Source organism: Oryx dammah, unplaced genomic scaffold, assembly GCF_014754425.2.
Source record: "Oryx dammah isolate SB20612 unplaced genomic scaffold, SCBI_Odam_1.1 HiC_scaffold_29, whole genome shotgun sequence".
NCBI classification, from domain to species: domain Eukaryota; kingdom Metazoa; phylum Chordata; class Mammalia; order Artiodactyla; family Bovidae; genus Oryx; species Oryx dammah.
The window spans coordinates 36860481-36880800 of NW_024070213.1; the positions used below are offsets into that span (position 1 = coordinate 36860481).

General features: G+C 42.8%; 1 protein-coding gene and 1 long non-coding RNA gene across 3 annotated transcripts; one reads left to right on the top strand and one right to left on the bottom strand.

Annotated features, from left to right (window-relative positions):
- The first annotated feature begins 615 nt into the window (after positions 1 to 615).
- Positions 616 to 2793, top strand: LOC120858518. Its single transcript, XR_005719884.1, has 2 exons — positions 616 to 692; positions 2702 to 2793. It is a non-coding gene; the product is annotated as an uncharacterized LOC120858518 (long non-coding RNA).
- PTHLH (parathyroid hormone like hormone) lies at positions 2269 to 14597 on the bottom strand. 2 transcript variants are annotated; one of them, XM_040234618.1, is made up of 4 exons: positions 14172 to 14597; positions 13508 to 13630; positions 7080 to 7502; positions 2269 to 2751 (listed from the first exon to the last, which is right to left on the bottom strand). In XM_040234618.1, exons 2-4 carry the CDS (start codon positions 13606 to 13608, stop codon positions 2742 to 2744), a joined length of 534 nt encoding a protein of 177 aa, XP_040090552.1. In that variant the 5' UTR covers positions 13609 to 13630; positions 14172 to 14597; the 3' UTR covers positions 2269 to 2741. The 2 variants fall into 2 exon arrangements, with proteins under 2 accessions (XP_040090552.1, XP_040090551.1); XM_040234617.1 differs by having other exon boundaries at positions 13831 to 14438.
- Positions 14598 to 20320: the final 5723 nt, after the last annotated feature.

The following is a 20320-nucleotide window of genomic DNA, read 5'->3' on the forward strand; positions in this document are numbered from 1 at the left end:
AATAATGATTTTATAATATTTTCAGAACCAATAATGTCCACACTGATTTGGGTTCATCCGTTAATGTAGTCCTGCACCTGTTTTACAACAATGACTAAGAAAACAGAGAGGAAAGGAATAAGGTCTTCACACATAAGTTCCACTCTTGTCTTTTGTAATTGGACTCCCCAATGTCCATAAATGTGTACTAGGAGTCTAATTAAATATCAAATTTCTGTCTGAATAAAATTTGAGGAAGGCAGTAGCAAGTTAGTAAATTAGGTTTCATTTTTTAATTTCTGAGTACTTAGTCCAACTTACCTTTATTTAAAACATTACTTAGGTCAAGCGTGAACCATGTTCACTTAGACTGTAATTTGCTAAGACTTTATTTACATTCAAACACTTATTAGCCTAAATTATATATTTCAGTTTTTCTTTCATAGGAAATAGCAATATCAAAAAATAACTTTTTTTCCACCAAAGGAATTTTTTTGCTTCTTTCATCATCCTATTCCATCCCTTATGCCGTGATTTTACTCATTATCACTGCCTGAAGACCGAAGATATGACTGAAGGTAATGAATGCATTACTAATATTTTGGTCAGAACTGATAACTATTGATTCTGCCTGCGTTTTTCAGGAATAGACTATTTGTGAAGAAAAGCTTAAAGATGACTTGAATCTGATGTTTCCCTGCCGTAATGTCCAGGTATTTACCAAATTAGTGTTTAAAAAACACTTTTCATGTGAATAACATAAGGATTTGGTGCAGTCTTAAGATTTAGAGTTTCAGACAGAATTTTGAAAAAGTTTGATTATATCTGGTTTTAAGACTTTCCAAGCTAGTTGCTTTATACAGGTTTAGCGTATTGATCTTAACATCTGCATATTCCTTACAAATATCCAACAAATTCATAATTGAAGACAAGCACAAATTCTTTTGTTGGCTTACTAACATGCGTTCAACATTTTTTTTTAATTGTCAAAAATTTTTAAAGATTTACTTTGGATGTGGACCATTTTTAAAGTCTTTGTTGAATTTGTTACAATACTGCTTCTGTTTTATGTTTTGGTATTTTGGCCACAAGGGATGTGGCCAGTCAGGTATCGAACATGCACCCCTTGCATTGGAAGGCAAACTCTTAACCACTGGACCACCAGGGAAGTGCTTGGTTCAACATTCTTACCCAAAATAGTAAGATGGGTCCTATTTGGAAGGCTGTGAGCCTCAAGTGAAATTATGAATAAGTTCAGTGTTAGAATATTCCTCCCAGAAACATTATCCTACTCATATCCAGCTCAGGCTAATCTCTCCCTATGTGGTTTTCCCCTGTTTTTAAAAGTTCTTAGAATTTTGGATTATCTCAGTTTCTTGAATACAGCATTTTACTTGTTTCATGTACATGTATGTATTCTCTACCCACTGGAGAGAGTGTCTTTGGGGCATTTAGAACTTTCTGGATATCCCCCAAACATCTAACAGATTCTTAACGTGATACTGAGCCTAAACAAATGACTTCCTATAAGCCTTTTGTTTTGCTGTTGTTTCTTCACTGATGAGTTCTCAGATGCAAAGAAAAAGATTCTATGGAAAGAATGTATTTGTGTTTTCATTTGAAAATAGAGTTAGGAACAACCAAGATGATATGCAAAATGGAAAGGGGGTTGCATGCGGTATTACATATGTGCTGTTTGCAACCACGGTCCCTGGAAGTGGGATGTCCCAGGAAAGACATCTTCACCAGTGAAGGCTCTTTGAATTGCCACATATCTATCTCCCAAACCTGAGTCTCTCTTGATTCACTGGTAGAAAGGTTAACCCAGGTAGAATTCTCAAGCAGCTCTTACCATTGACCAATAAGGGCAAGCTCTCTCAAATTAAACCTTACATTGGGTAAAATTACCACTGGCCTTAAAGTTCCTGACTTCCTCTCTCCCTGTTTTTCAGCTCTGGCTAACTCTCTGGACTAAGTTTCTTTAATTTTTTTCTCCTGACTTTTCTCTGCCCTCTCCACTCTTCACTTTGAATTGGATGTACTTCATAAAATGATGCCTAGATAACTCAGCCATTCCACTGAATTGAACTTAAATACTGGATAAAATAATTAAAACCACATTTTAAGTGGTTTTAAACTAAAGGCTAATGTGAAAATGTTGGAATTTGTACCAATATAAACATATTAAACTGAAGACCATATTCAAATACAGTTAAAAATTACATCATGTTCCTTCTACTAGAAATCTTAAAGGATATATATACATAAAATTCACCTTCTGAGTCATGATGTAATTTAGATTATATTTTATTAGACATTCTTTACAAATTTAAAATACTGCTATTTTTACATGCACAGAGGAAAATCAGTTTGGATAATTATATTTAGGCATTCATTAAGATCAACCACAAAATAAAGACACTTTATTGTGTCATTTATCAACATACTTGATATGTATATCTAAAGTGCATTATGTTACAAAAAATATAGAAATTCAGCAGCACCAAGATACATTTACAAAATAAATACATCAGTTGACAAAATAAATTATGGTAAATGTGATAATAATAATTGGATTAGCCTTGGCAAAAAAAAAAAAATATTCACAATAACCAATGTGCAGTTTCATAGAGCAATGGGGGAGACAGTTTTATTCCAATGCATTTACAATATTTACAGACAATAAATATTTCTAATACTTTCCACATGTTCATTATTACAGAATCCTGCAATACGTCTTCTGAAGGTCTCTGCTGAAAAATTCAATGCCTCCTGCAAAGAGAAAGAAGAAAAAAAAAAAGAGGAGAAAACAGGTTAATTTTCTTTGCAAATGAAGAGACATAAAATAAAGATGTAAATTAAGGAACATAGAAACACAATGAAAACTGATTCAGGGGACTTCTTGTAAATATCTTTTCCAAAAGGTGCCTGTGGGGTCCACCCAACTCTCCAGAACCCTCTGCTACAGGCAGGGTCTTTAATCTGATCTAATGATCAATGTAATATAGAAAGGAAAATGGGTCTGCATTTCTAATTATACTCTGTCAGGAAAAGGAAACCCTTTGAGAATTTTCCAAAGCTGCTAACTGGCAAGTTTGGGAAGAGGAGGGACACGTCTGAGAATTCAGAATAAGGCCAGGTTGTGTTATCCATCATTAAATACATCTTGCTTAGAAGTTTATTCCCCAGGGATGCCCAACAGAGGTGATGCAAAGGTTGCTTATCCTTTTCAGGTTCTCATTTGGCCAATCTCTCACTCAGATTAATGGGCTGTTGTGAGGGTTGAGTGTGTGATTTGGGGCAAATGTTAGAAGGATGAGTAATTAAAGTATGTTTGGCTGATGATTTGAGGATGAGGATGTGGATATCTGTCCTTCTTTAGCTGTTCTTAAATACTAATGAATAAAATTATTTTTGGATTTTTGTTTTTGAAGCCAAAACTACGATAGAATTGCTGCTAGTTTTTTGACTGGATCTTACGTTAGAAATTGGGAAAGCCTATTTTAAATTAGAGAATAAGAATCTATTAATTCAAAAGTACAAAATAGCAATATTTCACATCACTGTGTTTGTTTTATTACCCAGAATAAGTTTCCACTTGGGACTGACATGGTTTCTAACCCTTCTAAGCACTATAATGACAGTATTTTCAGATGTGTGTGTTTAGTTGTTCAGTTGTGTCCATTTCTTTGTGACCCCATGGACTGTAGCTTGCCAGGCTCCTCTGTCCATGGAATTCTCCAGGCAAGAACACTGGAATGGAGAAGCCATCTCCTTCTCCAGGGGATCTTCCTGACCCAGGGATTGAACCCGGGTCTCCTACATTGCTGGCCGATTCTTTACCGTCTAAGGCACCAAGGAAGCCCATTTTAAGACTAGGGACTTTTTCTCTGCTTCTCTCTCTGCTTTTTTCTTCTCTGTGTGTGGTCTATTTTGGGGAATACCTACTAGTGTCAAAGAAACCAACTATGGAACAACTAGGAGCAACAGCTACAGAATGGAAGCAGTTGGCTGCATCACTGCATTAACAGCCAGAATTTTACATGTCAGACCTGCATGATTGTGTGACCTACCCAAAAGCAAACTCTTGACAATTTAGGAATTTTATGTGCAGCTTGAAGAATGAAAAGCAAATTTAGCATTTAGAGTGTTTTAACTTCTTAAGGAATCGAACTCTTCAAGAATTTTGTTTGGAATGAGAAAACAGCTCCTAGTAACAGAGGAGAAAAATAGTTTACTATTAAACTTTTTAAATGGTGGGCAGATATGGATGGATGTTATGAATAAAGTCCAAAAGGCAACTGTCAAAGTCAATCATTTGGATATCGTACTGATTGTAAAATGTTTTGTTACTAAACGGCATCTAGTGAATTGTATTTAAGAGTAACACAAGCAAGGAGGGAATGAATAGCCTCTCGAACAATTTATTCCTCAGAAGGAAAGAAAAAGGAAATACATTAAAGGACCAAGGAAAAGATCTTTTAATTATATTTCACCCTGCCCAGCCAGTTTGTTTGTTATCCTTCCTTCTGATTTCCCTTTGACAGAGGCATGTAGTGGGATAGTCAGGTAAAATATACACCATGACCTAAAAGTAGATGTATAAGCACATTACATATATGAGTATGACAACACTTGGGAGCTCTTCTGAGTGCTGAAAAGCTTTCATTTTTTTTTTTTTACATCAGTGTTTACCAAGGTAAATTACATGAGTCCCACTCTATCTGGACATCTCATGTGCAACATCAAAAATTCTAAAATATAATTTCCAAAATTTAAAGCTGTATATTTCCCACTGAATGGTTCATGTAAGAGGATCCATACAGTGTAGGCTCAATCGTTTCTCTTAAGAAATACCACAACTATTACATATTGTAATAAAGTTCATGCTTGCCATATCATTAGATCTCTGAGCTCATCGCATTAATGCAAAGAGATTGAAGAGAGGATGTTAATAAAAGGTGAGTTGCTTATAAAACTTTAAAATGATTATTCTGAAAAGATTCTATTTGGATGACAAAATTTGCATGGTCCCATATGTTCTCATCAGTACATTCCTGAATTTCCCCACTCTTGCCTACACCTCTGTTGGATTGTATTGAGAGAATGCCAATATTTGCTGCCAAACATAAAGTGCTTTCCATGAACATCTCTCAGAACCAGGGAACAGAAAGGAGAGGCAGAAGCATTCTATTTCTTTCAGTCATAGGTCTGGATTTGATTGGGCACTGCCTAGTTTTTAGTAAATCTACTTTAACTTAGAGACAGTTTGGGGATATGAACTGACAAGAGCTGACTTTCAATTCTCCAGGTACTTAAGTGCATTGCAAATTTTAAATGAATAGAATTCACTGAAACATATTTCTACTTCTGTTTATGTATATATACAAAATAGATAAAAGTAGATTTTGGCAATAAAGCCCTTGAATTAGTTATAAATATGTACAATTAGGATCATATCTAAAAATAGACTGAATGTGTGCATTAAGCCAAGATTTATTGTTTGTTATCCCTTATATATCCATTAGATATTTGCAGAATAGATCACTCATTGGGCTAAAGACTCTTCTAGAACCACTGTCCATTGATTAGTACTTAAGCTGCACTACTTAGCCAATGTCATTATCATTTTATATGCTTTTGAATGATGGGTTTTGTCAATTTAACTTAAATATCCCCTTTGAAACATCTTTCTGTTATCCAGTCTTTACCAGTCAGAGGAAAAGACTGGAGAAGTGACGGGGACTCCTTAAATAGCAAGATCATTAGCTGCATAGAATGCATCTTGTGTTGTTTCCCCCTTCCCTTTAAACCCCACAGAAGGGCTGTACTAGAAAGTAAAAAATGAAAAGATCCCATCAGTGGAAATGCAGAGGTAAAGAGCAGCACCAGCACAGTGCTGGCCTAAGTGTCAAGAAAGGAATAAAGCCAGTTCTGAGGACCACCACTCCCCGTTGCTGGGTCTGCTCAGCTGCTTTACCTGTGGAAGGCTTTGGTTTTCAAATCGTATTCTAAAATGAGATGAATACTTACCCCCTTTTTGCCTCATAGAAACACACAGATAGACAGATGGATGAATGGATGATAGAGCCAGAATGAAATCTCAAAGCACCTAGACAATAATGAGCTGCAATTTACTGAGTATTTACTCTATGACAGGCATTTAACCCATGTAATCTCATTTTATCTTCACCTGACCCAGTGAGGTTGGCACAAGTACCATCTTCATTTTACAGAAGAGGAAATCTGTCTTAGAAAGACTAAGGTTGTGAACGTCAATAAATTCAGACCCAAGACTTAAACTTAAGGGTTTCTGGCTCCAAAGTCTGTGAATGTGAACAGCTGTGAGCTAAGGATAAACAAGCCACATAGATGTGGTTTTATTATTCCTACTGCAAAACCCTATAGAAAGTACCTCAACTTGTCAGTGGACAAATAGATACCTGACAAAAACTTACGTCCTTCTCAATCTCTACTTAGAAATTTTCAGAAATCATGATTTTTGTTTCATGAACTGGTAGAAAACAGAGTTAAATTCAATTAAGTAAATTCAAAGTCTGTGTGTAAAATTTTAAATTTAATCACATGAAAATAAATTTAATTTTTAATTAAATAAGTTTAATTTTTCATGGTAGGATATTTTTCTGTAGTGTTTGTAGATCATATCAAAGCCTTCTCTTTTTTTTCCCCTTGAAGGGGAAAAAAAAGGAAGAAAAAAAGAAAAATAACCATAAAGTTCAACTTGGTATAAGAGTGGGGGAAATAAATACATTTCTCTAACAAATGGTTAAAGTGCACAAGCTTCTAAAGCTTGAGGAAAAAGATAAAAGTTGTTAGAAGAGTATTAAAGAATTGGTATTGGGGTTTGCTGGTGGAGAAAGAAGCGAGTGATTAAACACCTTGTGTGTTGAGGGGCTAGGACACTGCCTTAAGGCAGGCAATATTCTGAGCCATCTTGGTTTTGTAAGCTTTTTAAAGCGTGGCGCGATGGACCGAGGCACAGATAGGAGATTCTAGGTCTGTGCAAGCCAGGGTAGAATGGAGTCTCCACACTGTGCTTGGGGCACCGAAGAGGGGCTAGGGGCCGGGAAGCCGGTTACCGTGAGTTGAGCTCCAGCGATGTTGCGGAGATGTCAGATAGGTAGTCCTCTTCCAGCCCAGTCCCAGGCACGCCCGAGGTCAGCCAGGCCGACCGAGTTCGCCGTTTCTTCTTCTCCTGCTCCTTGCGTTTTCCAGGCTTGCTTTTCTTTTTCTTGCCGGGCGTCTTCAGTGGCTGCTCTTTGTATGTCTCCACCTTGTTAGTTTCCTGAGTCAGGTATTTGCCCTCATCATCAGACCCAAATCGGACGGGGTGGTTCTTGGTGTTGGGAGCAGGCTTGGAGTTGGGGGACACCTCCGAGGTAGCTCTGATTTCGGCTGTGTGGATTTCCGCGATCAGATGGTGGAGGAAGAACCGACGCCGTAAGTCTTGGATGGACTTCCCCTTGTCATGGAGGAGCTGGTGCTCAGACACAGCCCTTTTGCTGTAAAGAGGAAAGAGCAGGAGAGGAAGAAGACAGTGACAGTTTAATATCTGACCGAGACCACAAAGACGTGGGGAAAGCCTTTGAATGGTCTAATTGGTCCCACAAGCTAAGCTAGAGGGCTGCAAGCTGGCTGAGCAGGGAAGGCAGAGATGGGAAGGGAAGAGCGGGCCTTTAGGAGGCTCCAGCCTAAGTCCGAGCTGTGCTGCTCCCCAGGTCTGCTACCTTGTTCAGAACATGAACATTCTTGGGCCCTTGGGGCCCCATCTTTTTAAAAAGATCAGATTCTACAATGTCTATGCTCTCTTCTCAGTTTAAAATATTAAGCGTCATTGTTTCAAAAATATGGACAGAAACCACTGAGCTGCTTTTCATGGTTCTGGGGAAATAAAGCGTCCTAGTCTGGGAAACAAAAAGGTGGCTGATTTCCCCTAAGTACTCACTCCAGGCATACATGTGCATGAGCGAGTGTGCATACATGTGCACGAGCGGGCGTACATGCACACACACTGATCCCCACTTAAAAGAAAATAATAATAATATTGAATCTCAAAGAACAGCAAGCTCTACTAGTAAAAGCAAACAAAATCTGAAGGATGAAGTGAGCTGTGAAGTCTGTCTAGGAGACACCTGACTACCACACTGAATTTGGACATGATTGATATTAGACTATAGGCTACCAAGAACCTATACATGAAGGCCAACTGTCAGAGCACGCATATTTTTCCGTAAAGTAGTGGGTGGTCTCTTTTAAATGGCTGTCTTTGTGTGTTTAAGTGAGATCATTCTATTTCCTCTGTGCATCATTTTTCTATTTAATTTAGAATTTCAAACGTATTATCCTTAGGGCTTAATAAAGAAATTCCCTTTTCTATTTGTTCTTTGTCTTAGAAATATCTCTGGGCAAAAATATGAAGTGGTTTTTCTATTAAACAACACTCTAATGAAAATAGAGTGAAAAAAAATACTTTTCTAACAATCTTTTTAGATGACACCCTGACTCTTGCTTCAATGTCCATTCATGTATTCTTTTATTATTCTGTATGTATTAACCAAATTTAAGGATTACATGCATGAAGCAGTCATATTCTATCTGCTACAACCACACTTCACATAACTTGAATTTCTACCATTGAAATAACCCTCCAAAGTGGCTCATTTTCAAACGTTTCTGAAGGCATTTCACAGGGCTGGATCCTGTGTATTTTCCCCAACACAATGATAGATTTATCTGGTCTCTTATTACTTTCATTGTTACAACTTATTTAACTCTTCAGAGAAATATGAGAATAAACAAAACCCTTCATTTTACAAATGGGGAAAGTGACGTTCAGAGATTAAAGACTTCACACTTGCTACTTCCCTGGTGGTTCAGACGGTAAAGCGTTTGTCTACAATTTGGGAGACCTGGGTTCGATCCCTGGGTCAGAAAGATTCCCTGGAGAAGGGACATGGCAACCCACTGCAGTACTCTTGCCTAGAAAATCCCATGGACGGAGGAGCCTGGTGTCCATGGGGTTGCAAAGAGTCAGACACGACTGAGCAACTTCATTTCACATGAAAACAGGCAGAACCAGGGCACTCCAAAGATGATGTCTTCTGATTCTAAAACCAAGATTGTTTTCCAACTTCCCCAACCCTTTCTCTTACTGAAGTGTATGTTGAGGAAATTAGAAGGGAAGGGCATAGAATAAAGAGTCTGTGTTGGGAACCATGGCAATGGGCAAATGGACAGCAATTTATCCACTTCCTAGAAGGCTGAGCTTGTTGTCCCAAGTTCATTTTCATCACCAAAATAAAGAACCAGGATTCCTGGGGTCTGGATTATCACTGAGGGAACAACAGATTGTCTAGTTATATTGTGAGTCCAAGAAGAGGAAACCACGGAAACTGTCATTATTTCTCAGACCTTATGGCCAGAATACCAGCTCTCTTTCAGCATTTTAGTTGTGTGCACTGACTTTAAGCCGTGTAGCTTGTGCAAAAAAGACATGACTTAATGGAAAGGAATTTAACAGGAGCCTGGTTTAAATGAGGCATGAAGGAGTCTCTCTTCCTTTTGGAAGGTGCCACATGTGACCAGATTAAAATTCACTTACTTTGTGGCAATAGTTAGTATCCTGGAAACTTTTAGTGACCTACATGGAGGCTTTGCTACAATAGATTTATATAGTCTAATAAGGGTTTTAAAGAACAGGACCGATAACACTTACATGTTTCATAAGTATTACACTTTCATAAGTATCTCTTAGCAAAATGTCAAGTTAAAAAGAAGTTCTTACACATGATCATTTTTACTATTTGGAGCTTTTATTACTTTCTCAATTCCTGGCAGATAGCCACTCATCTGTATTGCTCTCCAAATGTATAACACAGCCCATTCTAGCTTACCCTGAAGCCAGACTTGTAATAGTTGGTCTGTTCTAATCAAGTCTCCGTTGCTCATGCCTCCTCTGAGTGGCATATACGCCTGTCATCCTGGCTAGCCTGTCAAGTGTGAGTCACAGTGCCTTCCTAGCTCGGGCACTGCACTTTCCCAGGATGGTTCTCATGGGAAATGGAGTGAGCGTCCTCTCCTGTTTTACAAAAAGCCTACAATATGGTACAACTTTGTCTAGTTTAAAAGAGTACATCTCTTGCTGAGGTACAAAGCTTCATTCTGCCTTTATATTATTAATATAGTAGAAAACACAGATTTTCTTAAATGCCAAATCTGAAATGCTGTAGCATAATTTACTTACTAGTTCAAAGACTTCTGCATTCAAAATATTGTGAAGAGTAGCTTTCTGGTTGAGCAACTGCATTAGAAGATCAGGAATAGCATAGTATCTATACTGTCAACAAGGAATCAGGTCCATGGAGTGTTCTATTTATTTTCCAAATAAGACATTAACTGAGTCAAGAGTAAATGACTAGCATGTACAAACTAGATGTACACAGGTGGTGGGCAATTCCTTCCAAGAGGGAGGCTTGCACTTTAGATAATTCTGAAGTACTTAAGTTGTAAATATGGCCTCAATAATAGTCTGTTACTTTGTATATCTGTACACATTATATAGCACAATGGTCCACATGGTATTTATTACATCCCCAACATGGAAAAACAAGTGTCCTATGTTCACGGTTTCCTTTGATTATTATTTTAAAAAAGGAAAAAATGTGAAGGAAATGTGTAACCTCTAAATTCAGTCAAAATATAGCTTTTCTGTCTTTAAAAATCACTCTCTAGGGAGTTTTGGGGGAAGGAGATTAAATTTCTAAGGAGCTCTCAAGGAACACAGGGAATAGCTGGAGTGATGGGAATTCCTTTTTTTTCAGCACAGGAAGAGGCAGCATGCTCATGCTGATGCTAGGCTCCTAAGAGGAAGGAGTCTGGGTTTGAGAAGAAAAGTTCTGTGGTCCATAGAAGAGTCAGGGTCAGGGTGTTAGAGTTAAGATGACTCATCAGAAGTCCCTTCCAACCCAAATGACTCAGTCAGAAGTTATGCTTTTCATTAAGTGGAAGAGACCCAGTCTGGCTCCTAAGCACATCAGCCAGTGATGTTTTAGGTTTCTGAATCTGCTGGGGTTCTCTCTCTAACTAAAACACAGAGACTGTCACCTGCTGAAAGCCTTGTTCATCTGGACGAGAACGTCCACAGGTCTCCAACTAGTGGCTCAGACAGTAAAGACTCCATCCGCCTGCAATCCAGGAGAACCAGGTTTGATCACTGGGTCGGGAAGATCCCTTGGAGATCTTCAACCTGGCAACCTACTCCAGTATTCATGCGTAGGAAATCCCATGGACAGAGGAGCCTGCTGGACTATAGTCCATGGGATCGCAGAGTCGGACACGACTGAGGGACTAACATAGCCTCACTGAGTAAAGTCCTTTTAGACTCAGGTTCAGAAGATTCACAACTTATATTGCCATGGCCTGGGAACTGTTACTGTTGTAGTAGTTTCCTCTCCTTTAAAAGTTAGGCCTTTTTCAGCAAACGTCTAAAGCAGTTTTCCTAATACTTGGTGTGAAAAGTAATTGAGGGATAATATGATTTGATTATATGTTAAAATTTCTTTTAAGATACTATGCTGATTTATTGTAAAAGCAGACTAATGTCTTTCTAGCACACAAAAATGTACTGTTACTTGGCAATAATGCAAAAATAAATGACTTGTTTTTTTTAAAAAAAACTCCATTTGGCTGTAATAATTTGATGAAACATGTTTATCTGCTGATGATTTCAGCCTCCGTGAAAAACCATGGCTGTAATGTGATGATCTATTAGCCATTAACTATAAGAATGTTTTGTGGTAGTTTTATAACCATCTGCTGAGTGTGAGTGTTTAACTGCAATATTATATTTCACCCACAAACAAAACTATAACAGAGACTCTGGCTGCTAAGTGGTTTCTGATGTGTATTTTGCAAGGTGCAACAATGAAAGAGTTAAAAATAGCCTCTAGAACTAACTTAGCACCATTTTAATGCCATAACTGTAGATTTAATCATGGTCAATTTACTGTTTCTCAAAAGAGAAAACAGGTATTTTTTAAGCAACTGTAAAGAAAAAAAAATTGGCTCTGTTCCAAGGCAGTATTTCTTGGCCAGATAAATACAGTATTTAAGTGTGCTTTTAAAATTTTAGGCTTCATTTATATTTATATATGGATTTTACATAACTGAATTAAATATGAATCTCAAAATGAGCAAATAATCTGAAGACAATTTCCAGAAATACATCAGCAAAATCTTGATTTGAAGAATACAATGCAGCTTTATCTTCAGTACAATGTTTTACACAATTTGCCTTAGGAGATTCATAATAGATTTTCATTTCGGTGCCAAGGTTCAGACATGTCTAAGATAATTTCATTTAAGGATTTTCTGCTTTAATAATAATAGACCAAAGGTACATATAAAAAGTTGCCTTTTGGTACACCCTCAGGAATTTACAAGGAAGCACCAGGAACCTGATTGTAAATATTAGATATTGCTATTTTTATTGTTATTGTAAAAGTTCCCCTTAATTCCTTCACCAGAGGCAAATTCATCTCAGTTCTCACACTTTCTGGTTTTCCCATCCTGGACACTGAGAGTGTGGCTTAAAGATCGCCCAAAGATGGTATTACATACATTCATAAACTGCTGGGTCCAGCGGATTATGAAGCTAGTGTTACTTTCCTACTTTTCCAACTTTTCAGTCACACAACATGGTGCTATTTCTCTGGTGTGCTTTGATGTATGATTAAAGTCAAAATTATCCTTAAAGAATCACCAAATGAAAATGCCAAGATAACAGATTTTCGGTCTACAATGCAAATATTTGACTGCAGATTAAAGAGCTGTTAGCAATAATTCCAAGGCGGGGGGGGGGAGTTTCCACACCTAATGCTCATTTTGGAATCGAGGACTCTAGCGTTCTTAAACTGTATCAATACCGATGTTGGAGTTGTGCCATTGCAAAGTTGTTACTACTTCATTATATAATATGCCTACATTATGTAATGTGGTCCATTTTATATGCTTAAAATTATGTCATTCATAATAAAATTAGATGTAAAGTTTTTGCTTTTCACACAAAACCTGCCACCCACATTCAGTAGGTACGTATACAAGTGCACACACACAGACGTATGCCGCCTGGATACCTCAGCTTCCTGCGAGTTATCTTAAGCTTTTTACAATCCTCAGGGTTTCAGAATCTTCCCAGGTTCTGAAAATAACCCTTTTCTCTCAGTAGAAGAGATTTTGCTAGAGGAGAATCAGTAAATCGCTCCCTCTCATGGAAACCCCTGAAAGTTGTCCCTTGCCTGTCTCCCGCTGAGGTTTACCCAGTTCTCCCGCCGGCTTTGAGGACCCGGGCTCAGCTCCGGGCAGGTAGCGGATCTCGCCGCTCTATAATAACCCGGGAGAAGAGCATCCATGAGCGCGGAGGGCTCTCGGCAGCGCCCCGGCCTGGTGACCTCTCCCCTTGGCCTCCCCAGCCCTCACCCGGCGCCCTGGGGGAGGATCGGGCACTTACAGTCGGCGGCCGAGCTCCTCCACCGAGCGCCCGCAGGAGGGCACCGAGTAGCTCAGCAGGAACACCGCGACGCTCCATTGCTGAACTAGCTTCCACAGCATCGTATCCTCTCGCTCTGGGGACCTGCAACGGAGAGGAAAGGGGCCCAAAGGGTCAGTCTGGCACCTCCATCTCCCAGCACAACCCCGCTGCCCCCCTTCAGCCTGCTCTCAGAGCTTCTTCAACTTCAAGGGCATCTCCCAAGTTGCAAAAAAAAAAACAAAAACAAAAACAAAAAAAACCCAAACAAAAAAAAACTTTCACTGGAGTCTCCCGGCACTTACTTATTTAGGAATCAGCTACTCCAACTGTGTTTTTTTTCCAAACCACACAGGCAAAAAAAGGGACCGAAAAAAAGGGGAAGAAAAGAAAAAATCAGATGCGCCTCCTCAGAAATAATAACCGAAATGAAATGGTTTTATATACGTATCAATGATGAGCAACGTGTTTACACGTCTCCCATAGCAATGTCTAATTAATCTGGCCGGCAATATCCGGGGTTCGGGGAGCAGGGCTAACTCCTTCCTAAAAAACAGAAGGAAGTTTCCCGCTCCGAAGTCAGCTTCTTTGCGAACTAGGCCGGCTTGTTCCAGAGCCACTTGTAGCGAGACCCGCATATATATACCTAGCTGTCTGTCTACCTCCTCTGGTGGGCTGGTTGCTTCCGGAAAGTTGACTCCACACACCCTGAGAACAAGTTTTAAGTGCGTGTGTCGTCGATCAGGAGGGCCAGGTGGCGGCGAGGGCGGGTTACCAGCGGCGCGGAGGGGCGGCGGCGGCCCCGCTTCACGGCCGGGGAGGCATGCTGGCCGGGCGGTGCAGGTTGGAAGCGAGTTGAAAGCCGAGCTGGGCAATGTTCACACGCTCTCAGGGAAACCTGCCGGAGAAGTGAGCGAGTCGCAAAGAGGTGGCGCCCTAGGAACGCGCGCGGGCCGAGAGAGGGCGCGGGCGCGCGGGGGGCGGGGGCGGCGACCCGAGCGGGCCCAGCTGGGCCCGAGCGAGCCGAGGGGAGCCCAGAGCTGGGAACGTCCCGCCGGCGGCCGGGCGCCCCTCTCCCACCCCAGCCCCGCCGCCCCCGGCGCTGCCCCGAGCTCGGCCGAGCCCCACCCCGGAGCGCTGGCCCCGCCGCGCCGTCCCGGGACTGGGGGCGGATCTGCAACGTTCCCGCCCGGTCCCTCCGGCCCGGGACTCCTCGGCGGATCAGCCAGTCAAGTCCTGAGGGCGTGCGGGCCGCCCGGGGGCAGCCACGACCCCCGGCGCGCAGCTGCAGCCGAGTCCCGCGGGACGCGCGGGCGCCCAGGCCGCCGGGGGCGGTCGGCAAGGAAGAGGCCGAGGAGCCGGGGCGGAGAGCCCGGGCGCCCGGCATCCTCGGCGGGGAGGTCGCGGGCCTTGGGCCAGTGCCTTACAAGAGCCCTAAGCCTGTCTGGAGGGCTCGGGAAGCGCGGTGGGAACCCTCCTCCCCGGCCCTTTCCTGGAACAAGCTGAGTGGGGAGCCTTGGCTAAGGATGGGGGAATCCTTCACTTAGAATGGTAAAAATGGTTCCAGACTTCAGGTCGAGATGGCATTTCTAAGTGTCTCAGTACAGCTGAGGACTTCTGGAGCCCGTCCAAGAAAGCCCGCTCACAGGATGCAGACCCCGTTTTGAACTGCAAAGGGGGACCGACACTTCTGCGGAGCGCACACGACCGTCAGGAGTCGAACCCACCCTTTCCCCGCCGACAACCTACTGTTCCCCGCACCCGCCTCCCGCATCCCCTGTTACATATTCTAGGATGTCTATCCGTGTCGCTTCAGCCCGCAGAAGCAGCGGGACTGTTGCTCTAAGCCGCTATGCCTCGGAGCAGCGAAGGGAAAGCAGGGGGTTCTTCCTTAAACTGTTGGGCGGGGAAGAAGGACTGCTCTGAATTACCGGGCAGTATCGTCTAGGGAGGGCTTGCAGCGGATGTGAACGCCCGCCCAACGGACTCAGTTCTATCTTTCGGAAATGAACCCGAGTGGTTGGGAACCATTCAAGAGATGTTTGTCTTCGAGACAGACAATCCCACTGGTAGGTTTCAATACTCTGTAGAAGGCTAGTGTGTCTTAGAGATGTGAGATGATTTGAGCCTGACCTTTATCAAGCCTGGCGTTCTGGCTGATGCTCCACAAATTTCACCAAGGTTGGGTGAAATAGCGCCCTCTCACTGACCCTCTTTCATCTCTGCTCCGTTTCCCCATCAGCTGCCAGCTAACTAGCTTTATCAAACATTTGCTACTTAAGTTGGGTGGGTGTCACCCCTTCTCAGAAACTGCTATCTCCCTCATTTGATTGCTTTAAACTTCACACTTTAAAAAAAAAAGAAAAACACTTGGCTTCCTCCAGCTTAAAAAAAAAAAAAAAAACTGGGAATTTCCACAACTTTCCTTGAACGTTTAAGAATTTCTAAATGTTAGACCTGTTTGCAAGGCATGAAAAGATGAAGTATCAGCACTCAGAAATGTTAATCTTTGAACATCTAACACTTTCTGATTTATAATAAATTCTTTCCAAAAGGACGCAGAAGCCTTAATGTAATCGTTAGATCTGAAGGGGGAGAAATCTGTAAAAAAGTAAATCACAAATGAGCTATTTAATACTTGCAAGTTGTTTAACATTAAAATGATAATATTTGCTTCCACAATAAAAAACCCAGAGGTGCTTAGCCAAGTTTCAAACTATCCAGGCTTTAAAAAGTCAACCCTCTCCCAATAAAAGGTTAAAACAAAAATCAGATTGAAAATATTAAGTCACTTATGCTGTAAATAAATTCATTATATTCTCATAACATTATAAATTAAAGACTGGCCTCAATAGACTGCTTTGATTTATGTTGTTTTTTCTACTAATTAAACAAAATTGACCTCCCACCCTCTCCCCCCACCCCCAACACTTTTCTGGTGTTAATGGCAAAACATCTATCAAATATTTTTAGAATTTCCTCTCCTCTACAAAAAAAGAAAATATAGACACAGGAAAAATAAATAGTCTTTATATACTTGGAATACCAAAGCTTTCCTCATAATTTATTACTTCACCTTTTCCTTGATTTACAGTCTTCTCTGCTTCTCTGGCCAAAGGAGGGAGATCTTTGCAGCAGTCTCTTCCAGAAATAATTTTTTTGTTTTGTTCTTCAAAAAAGTAAAATTAAGTCTTAAATGAATTAAAAATTTCCTGTAAGGAGACTTCTGTTCTCATTCAAGGCAATTATTAGAAAGCAGGTCCGTCTTCTAAAGCTGCCCTGTGTATTACTCTCAGTTGAGATTCTCTTCAAATATACCCTCAATATATACCTTTCTGACTTCATAATCTAGTTCCAAATATGATTGAATAACCTTTATGATAATGCTGAGGACACATGACTGCAAATGAGATGACTCCACACTACTGGCTTTTTTTTTTTTTTTTTTTTTTTTAAGGCTTAGGAATAGAAGAAGTGCCAACAGAGCCTGAATGTTTGCTTAGGCCTTGCTATCATATAAATGCACCCTAGCAAAGGAGGATTTGAAGGCCAGAATTTAATCTGAAGCCTTGCCATGTGAAGACAGTTTAGCTTGTGAGACTTACACCGACATGAATGCCTAGCCCATGAGCAAGCCCTAGACTTTCATCTTCCCATCTCCAATGGCAACATTATATCCCGATTTTAAAAAGAGATGTTCTAAATTTCTAAGTGCACGTTGATTCTTAAATTCATGTTTACATAACCAGTTGATGTCTATCTCTAGAGATATCTTCTCTTGCAATTTAGGGGGGAAAACCTCTAGCATTTATGTTTAGCTTCCTTATCTTTCTTCCATTTTTCCTCCCAGGTTCAAACAAGCAAACAAATAAACATTCAAATGAAAAAAAGGTAACTTAAACTCTTTAAAGGAGAAGGCAATGGCACCCCACTTCAGTACTCTTGCCTGGAAAATCCCATGATGGAGGAGCCTGGTAGGCTGCAGTCCATGGGGTTGCTTAGAGTAGGACATGACTGAGCGACTTCACTTTCAGGCATTGGAAAAGGCAATGGCAACCCACTCCAGTGTTCTTGCCTGGAGAATCCCAGGGATGGGGAGCCTGGTGGGCTGCTGTCTATGGGGTCACGCGACTTAGCAAACTCTTTAAAAGTGCACCTGGGCTCAGAAATTCCCTTCTTATTACCAATAAACATGTAAATTTAACATTTGCCAATTTCCAAGTTATATCTCTCAACTCCTATGAAACTGAACAACACAATGCATCCTTTCTTTTCTCTCTTTGTTTGCATAAAGAAGTTTGCATAATTAGCTCAAGTAAAATTATCATTTGATTACACTGGAACATGGTTCAAATCACTTTGAACCATGGCCTGGATTAGGATTTGAGATCTGACCTCTAGGTAGCAAGAACCTAGAGGAAAGTTTAAAGTAATGCCTGTAAATCCCCAAAAGGGGCAGGAAAGGGTGTGTTTTATTACTAAATCTCTTTATAGATGAGGATAGGACTCAAACTAGGCTGTCTTTATAAGAACAGGACTGGCTGCTGGCGGGGAGAGGGCTGCCTCAGAGAGAAGTGCCTAGACACCATCAAGCTGATGGGTTTCTTTTATTGGCAAAGTGGGTCTCACACCCTCCTGGTCTTTCCCTACTTTTGGGGCAATGTTCAGCTTTCCCCCAGACAGGACCAGAAAGCTCATGGGTAAGGCAATTTTCCCAGAGGGTGCAAGCCAATGTGAGATGAGCAGGTCTGTAAAAACGGGGTTCTCTGACAAGTTCTCCAAGGTCAAGTACTGGTGCAACCTCCCAAACCCATGACCATCAAAACATGAATGAGAAAGAGTCTTCCAGCTAGGGATGGAGACTGTGTGGGAGAGAGAAACAGAGAGAGATGAGGAGAGAGAAAATGGTTGTGTAGTGCGAGAGTCCTGCTCTCCTGGACTGATGGTTGCTGAATGCCCCTGGCTGGGCCCAGCTCCAGCTCCCAGAAGCAGGCAGCTCTGGACTTGGACACCATAAGGAGAGTTCCGAGTCCTACCTGGCTCAGGTGACAACCTCTCCATCTGAAACTGATCTGGGCGGGCCACACAGCCTTCCTGGCCCGTACCCCGCTCCTTTGAGAGCAAAGTCATCTTTTCTTACCATCTGAGCCCTGTTGTCTGGAGTCACCCGCAGTTCGCAAGCAGTTCACATTCCTAATGCCACCCCCCACCCCTGCATACTGAGCCAGCTCTCAGACTCTCCCCAAGGCAGCACCGAACGGGAGCCCATCCGCACGGGCAGAAATGGTATCTAGCCTCCCACTCTTCGAGGGGGTGCTGTGCCTATTTCGCTTGAGCTTGTGATTACGTCTTTGGACACTCCCTCCTCTTACTGGGATTCCCGTCAGAAATAAGGCAGACTGGAAACCTGCGCGATCCCTCTCCCGGGTCTTCGGGCCTGATTGTTGTGCTTTGGGTGCAGGAAGGGGAAGCCTATGTCGTCTTGTGGTTGGAGTCCCGGGTCTTGGAAGAAGCGTGACACGACAGGACGATTTCTATCAGCCCTCACCTGCCACTGCAGACTTAGGTCACCCTTGCGTATACATACGGTACCCCGGGACGGTAGACCTGATGGAAAGTTTAGAGGCCTGGGAGCCCCCCGGCGGGTGTAGCCACGTTCGCTGGGTTCTCAGGCGTCTCTCCCTCAGCATCTGGACTCCGACGGCCGCACAGAATCCTTCTGTCCGCGGCGGTAGCACCCAGGCCTTCGCGCTCCTATCCCTCTGGGTTGACTGCGTAGCTTCGCACGCGTTATAAAGACGCTCCCTCCTCCCAGAAGGGCCCTGGTTCCCGCTGCGGGGCGGCGGCGGGAGGGGGGGGGTTTGGTGGGGAGGAAGCGTCGGAAACAGTGTGTCCCGAGCACAGGGTCGGAGGCACCAGCGAAAAGCCCCCTGGCAGGGCCCCCTCCCTCCTCCCTCCTGGGCAATCGATGACTCAAACTTGACATCAGACCCTGGCGGACAGTGGCAGTAAGTTCCTACTGGGGGTGGGGGACAGAGGGTGGGGCAGCTGTACCCCACCCCCGACCCGTCCGCGTCCAGGGCAGGTCCCCAGAGGGGTGTGCAGGCTCGACCCCTCCTTCTGGAGCCCCCGCGACTCTCTGTCCCCGGGCCCGCCTCCCCAGCGTCCGTCCGGCTCCGCGCGCCCGGAGCCCGGGAGCCCGTCTGCTTTATTTCATTTAACACGATCGGCAAAGCCAAGGCTGGGAGAGGGACGGCGCGGGCCCCGGGGAGGAAACGAAGGGACGTGAAACAAAGTTCTCTGCCAAGTCTCTCCATCGGATTCTTAGAATCCGGTGGCACCTTAAAAGGCCTGATATGAGGGCAAAGAGACAGGTGATTGATTCTTGAAGCCCACTCTGTCTATATATAGTTGATCGGTGGTCGCAGTTGGCGATCGCGGGGAGTGTAGACCGTGAAACACATGGCATCTCTCCAGCGTGTAGAAATCAACCTCTCCAGTGGCTCCCGCGGAGTTCGCGAGCGGCTCCGCTCAGGCCGAGGGAAGCCAGTGAGCTGTCCATGGTGGTTAAGGCGCCTTGACGTGCGTCCTGGGCGGTCCCGGCCAGGCGCAGACCCCCGCGCCGGGGGCCTCCACTTCTCCGGCCCCAGCCTGCCGGCCACCCAGCCGGTGTGAGCCGGGCACCGGCTGCACGTGTTCGTTTGCATCGCTCTGGGACGCAAACGGGGCAGAATTCCAGAGATGGGCGGAAAATAAACTCTCGAGTCCAAATTGTGGGTTTCCTTTCAGCTCCTT

What these genes read in the sequence shown, in the direction of transcription:
- PTHLH (XM_040234618.1), bottom strand. Translation starts at nt 13,608, where the DNA reads ATGCTGTGGAAGCTAGTTCAGCAATGGAGCGTCGCGGTGTTCCTGCTG. An exon ending in GAGGAGCTCGGCCGCCGACT is followed by an intron (nt 7,503 to 13,507) that starts GTAAGTGCCCGA and finishes TCCTCTTTACAG; the next exon opens with CAAAAGGGCTGTGTCTGAGC.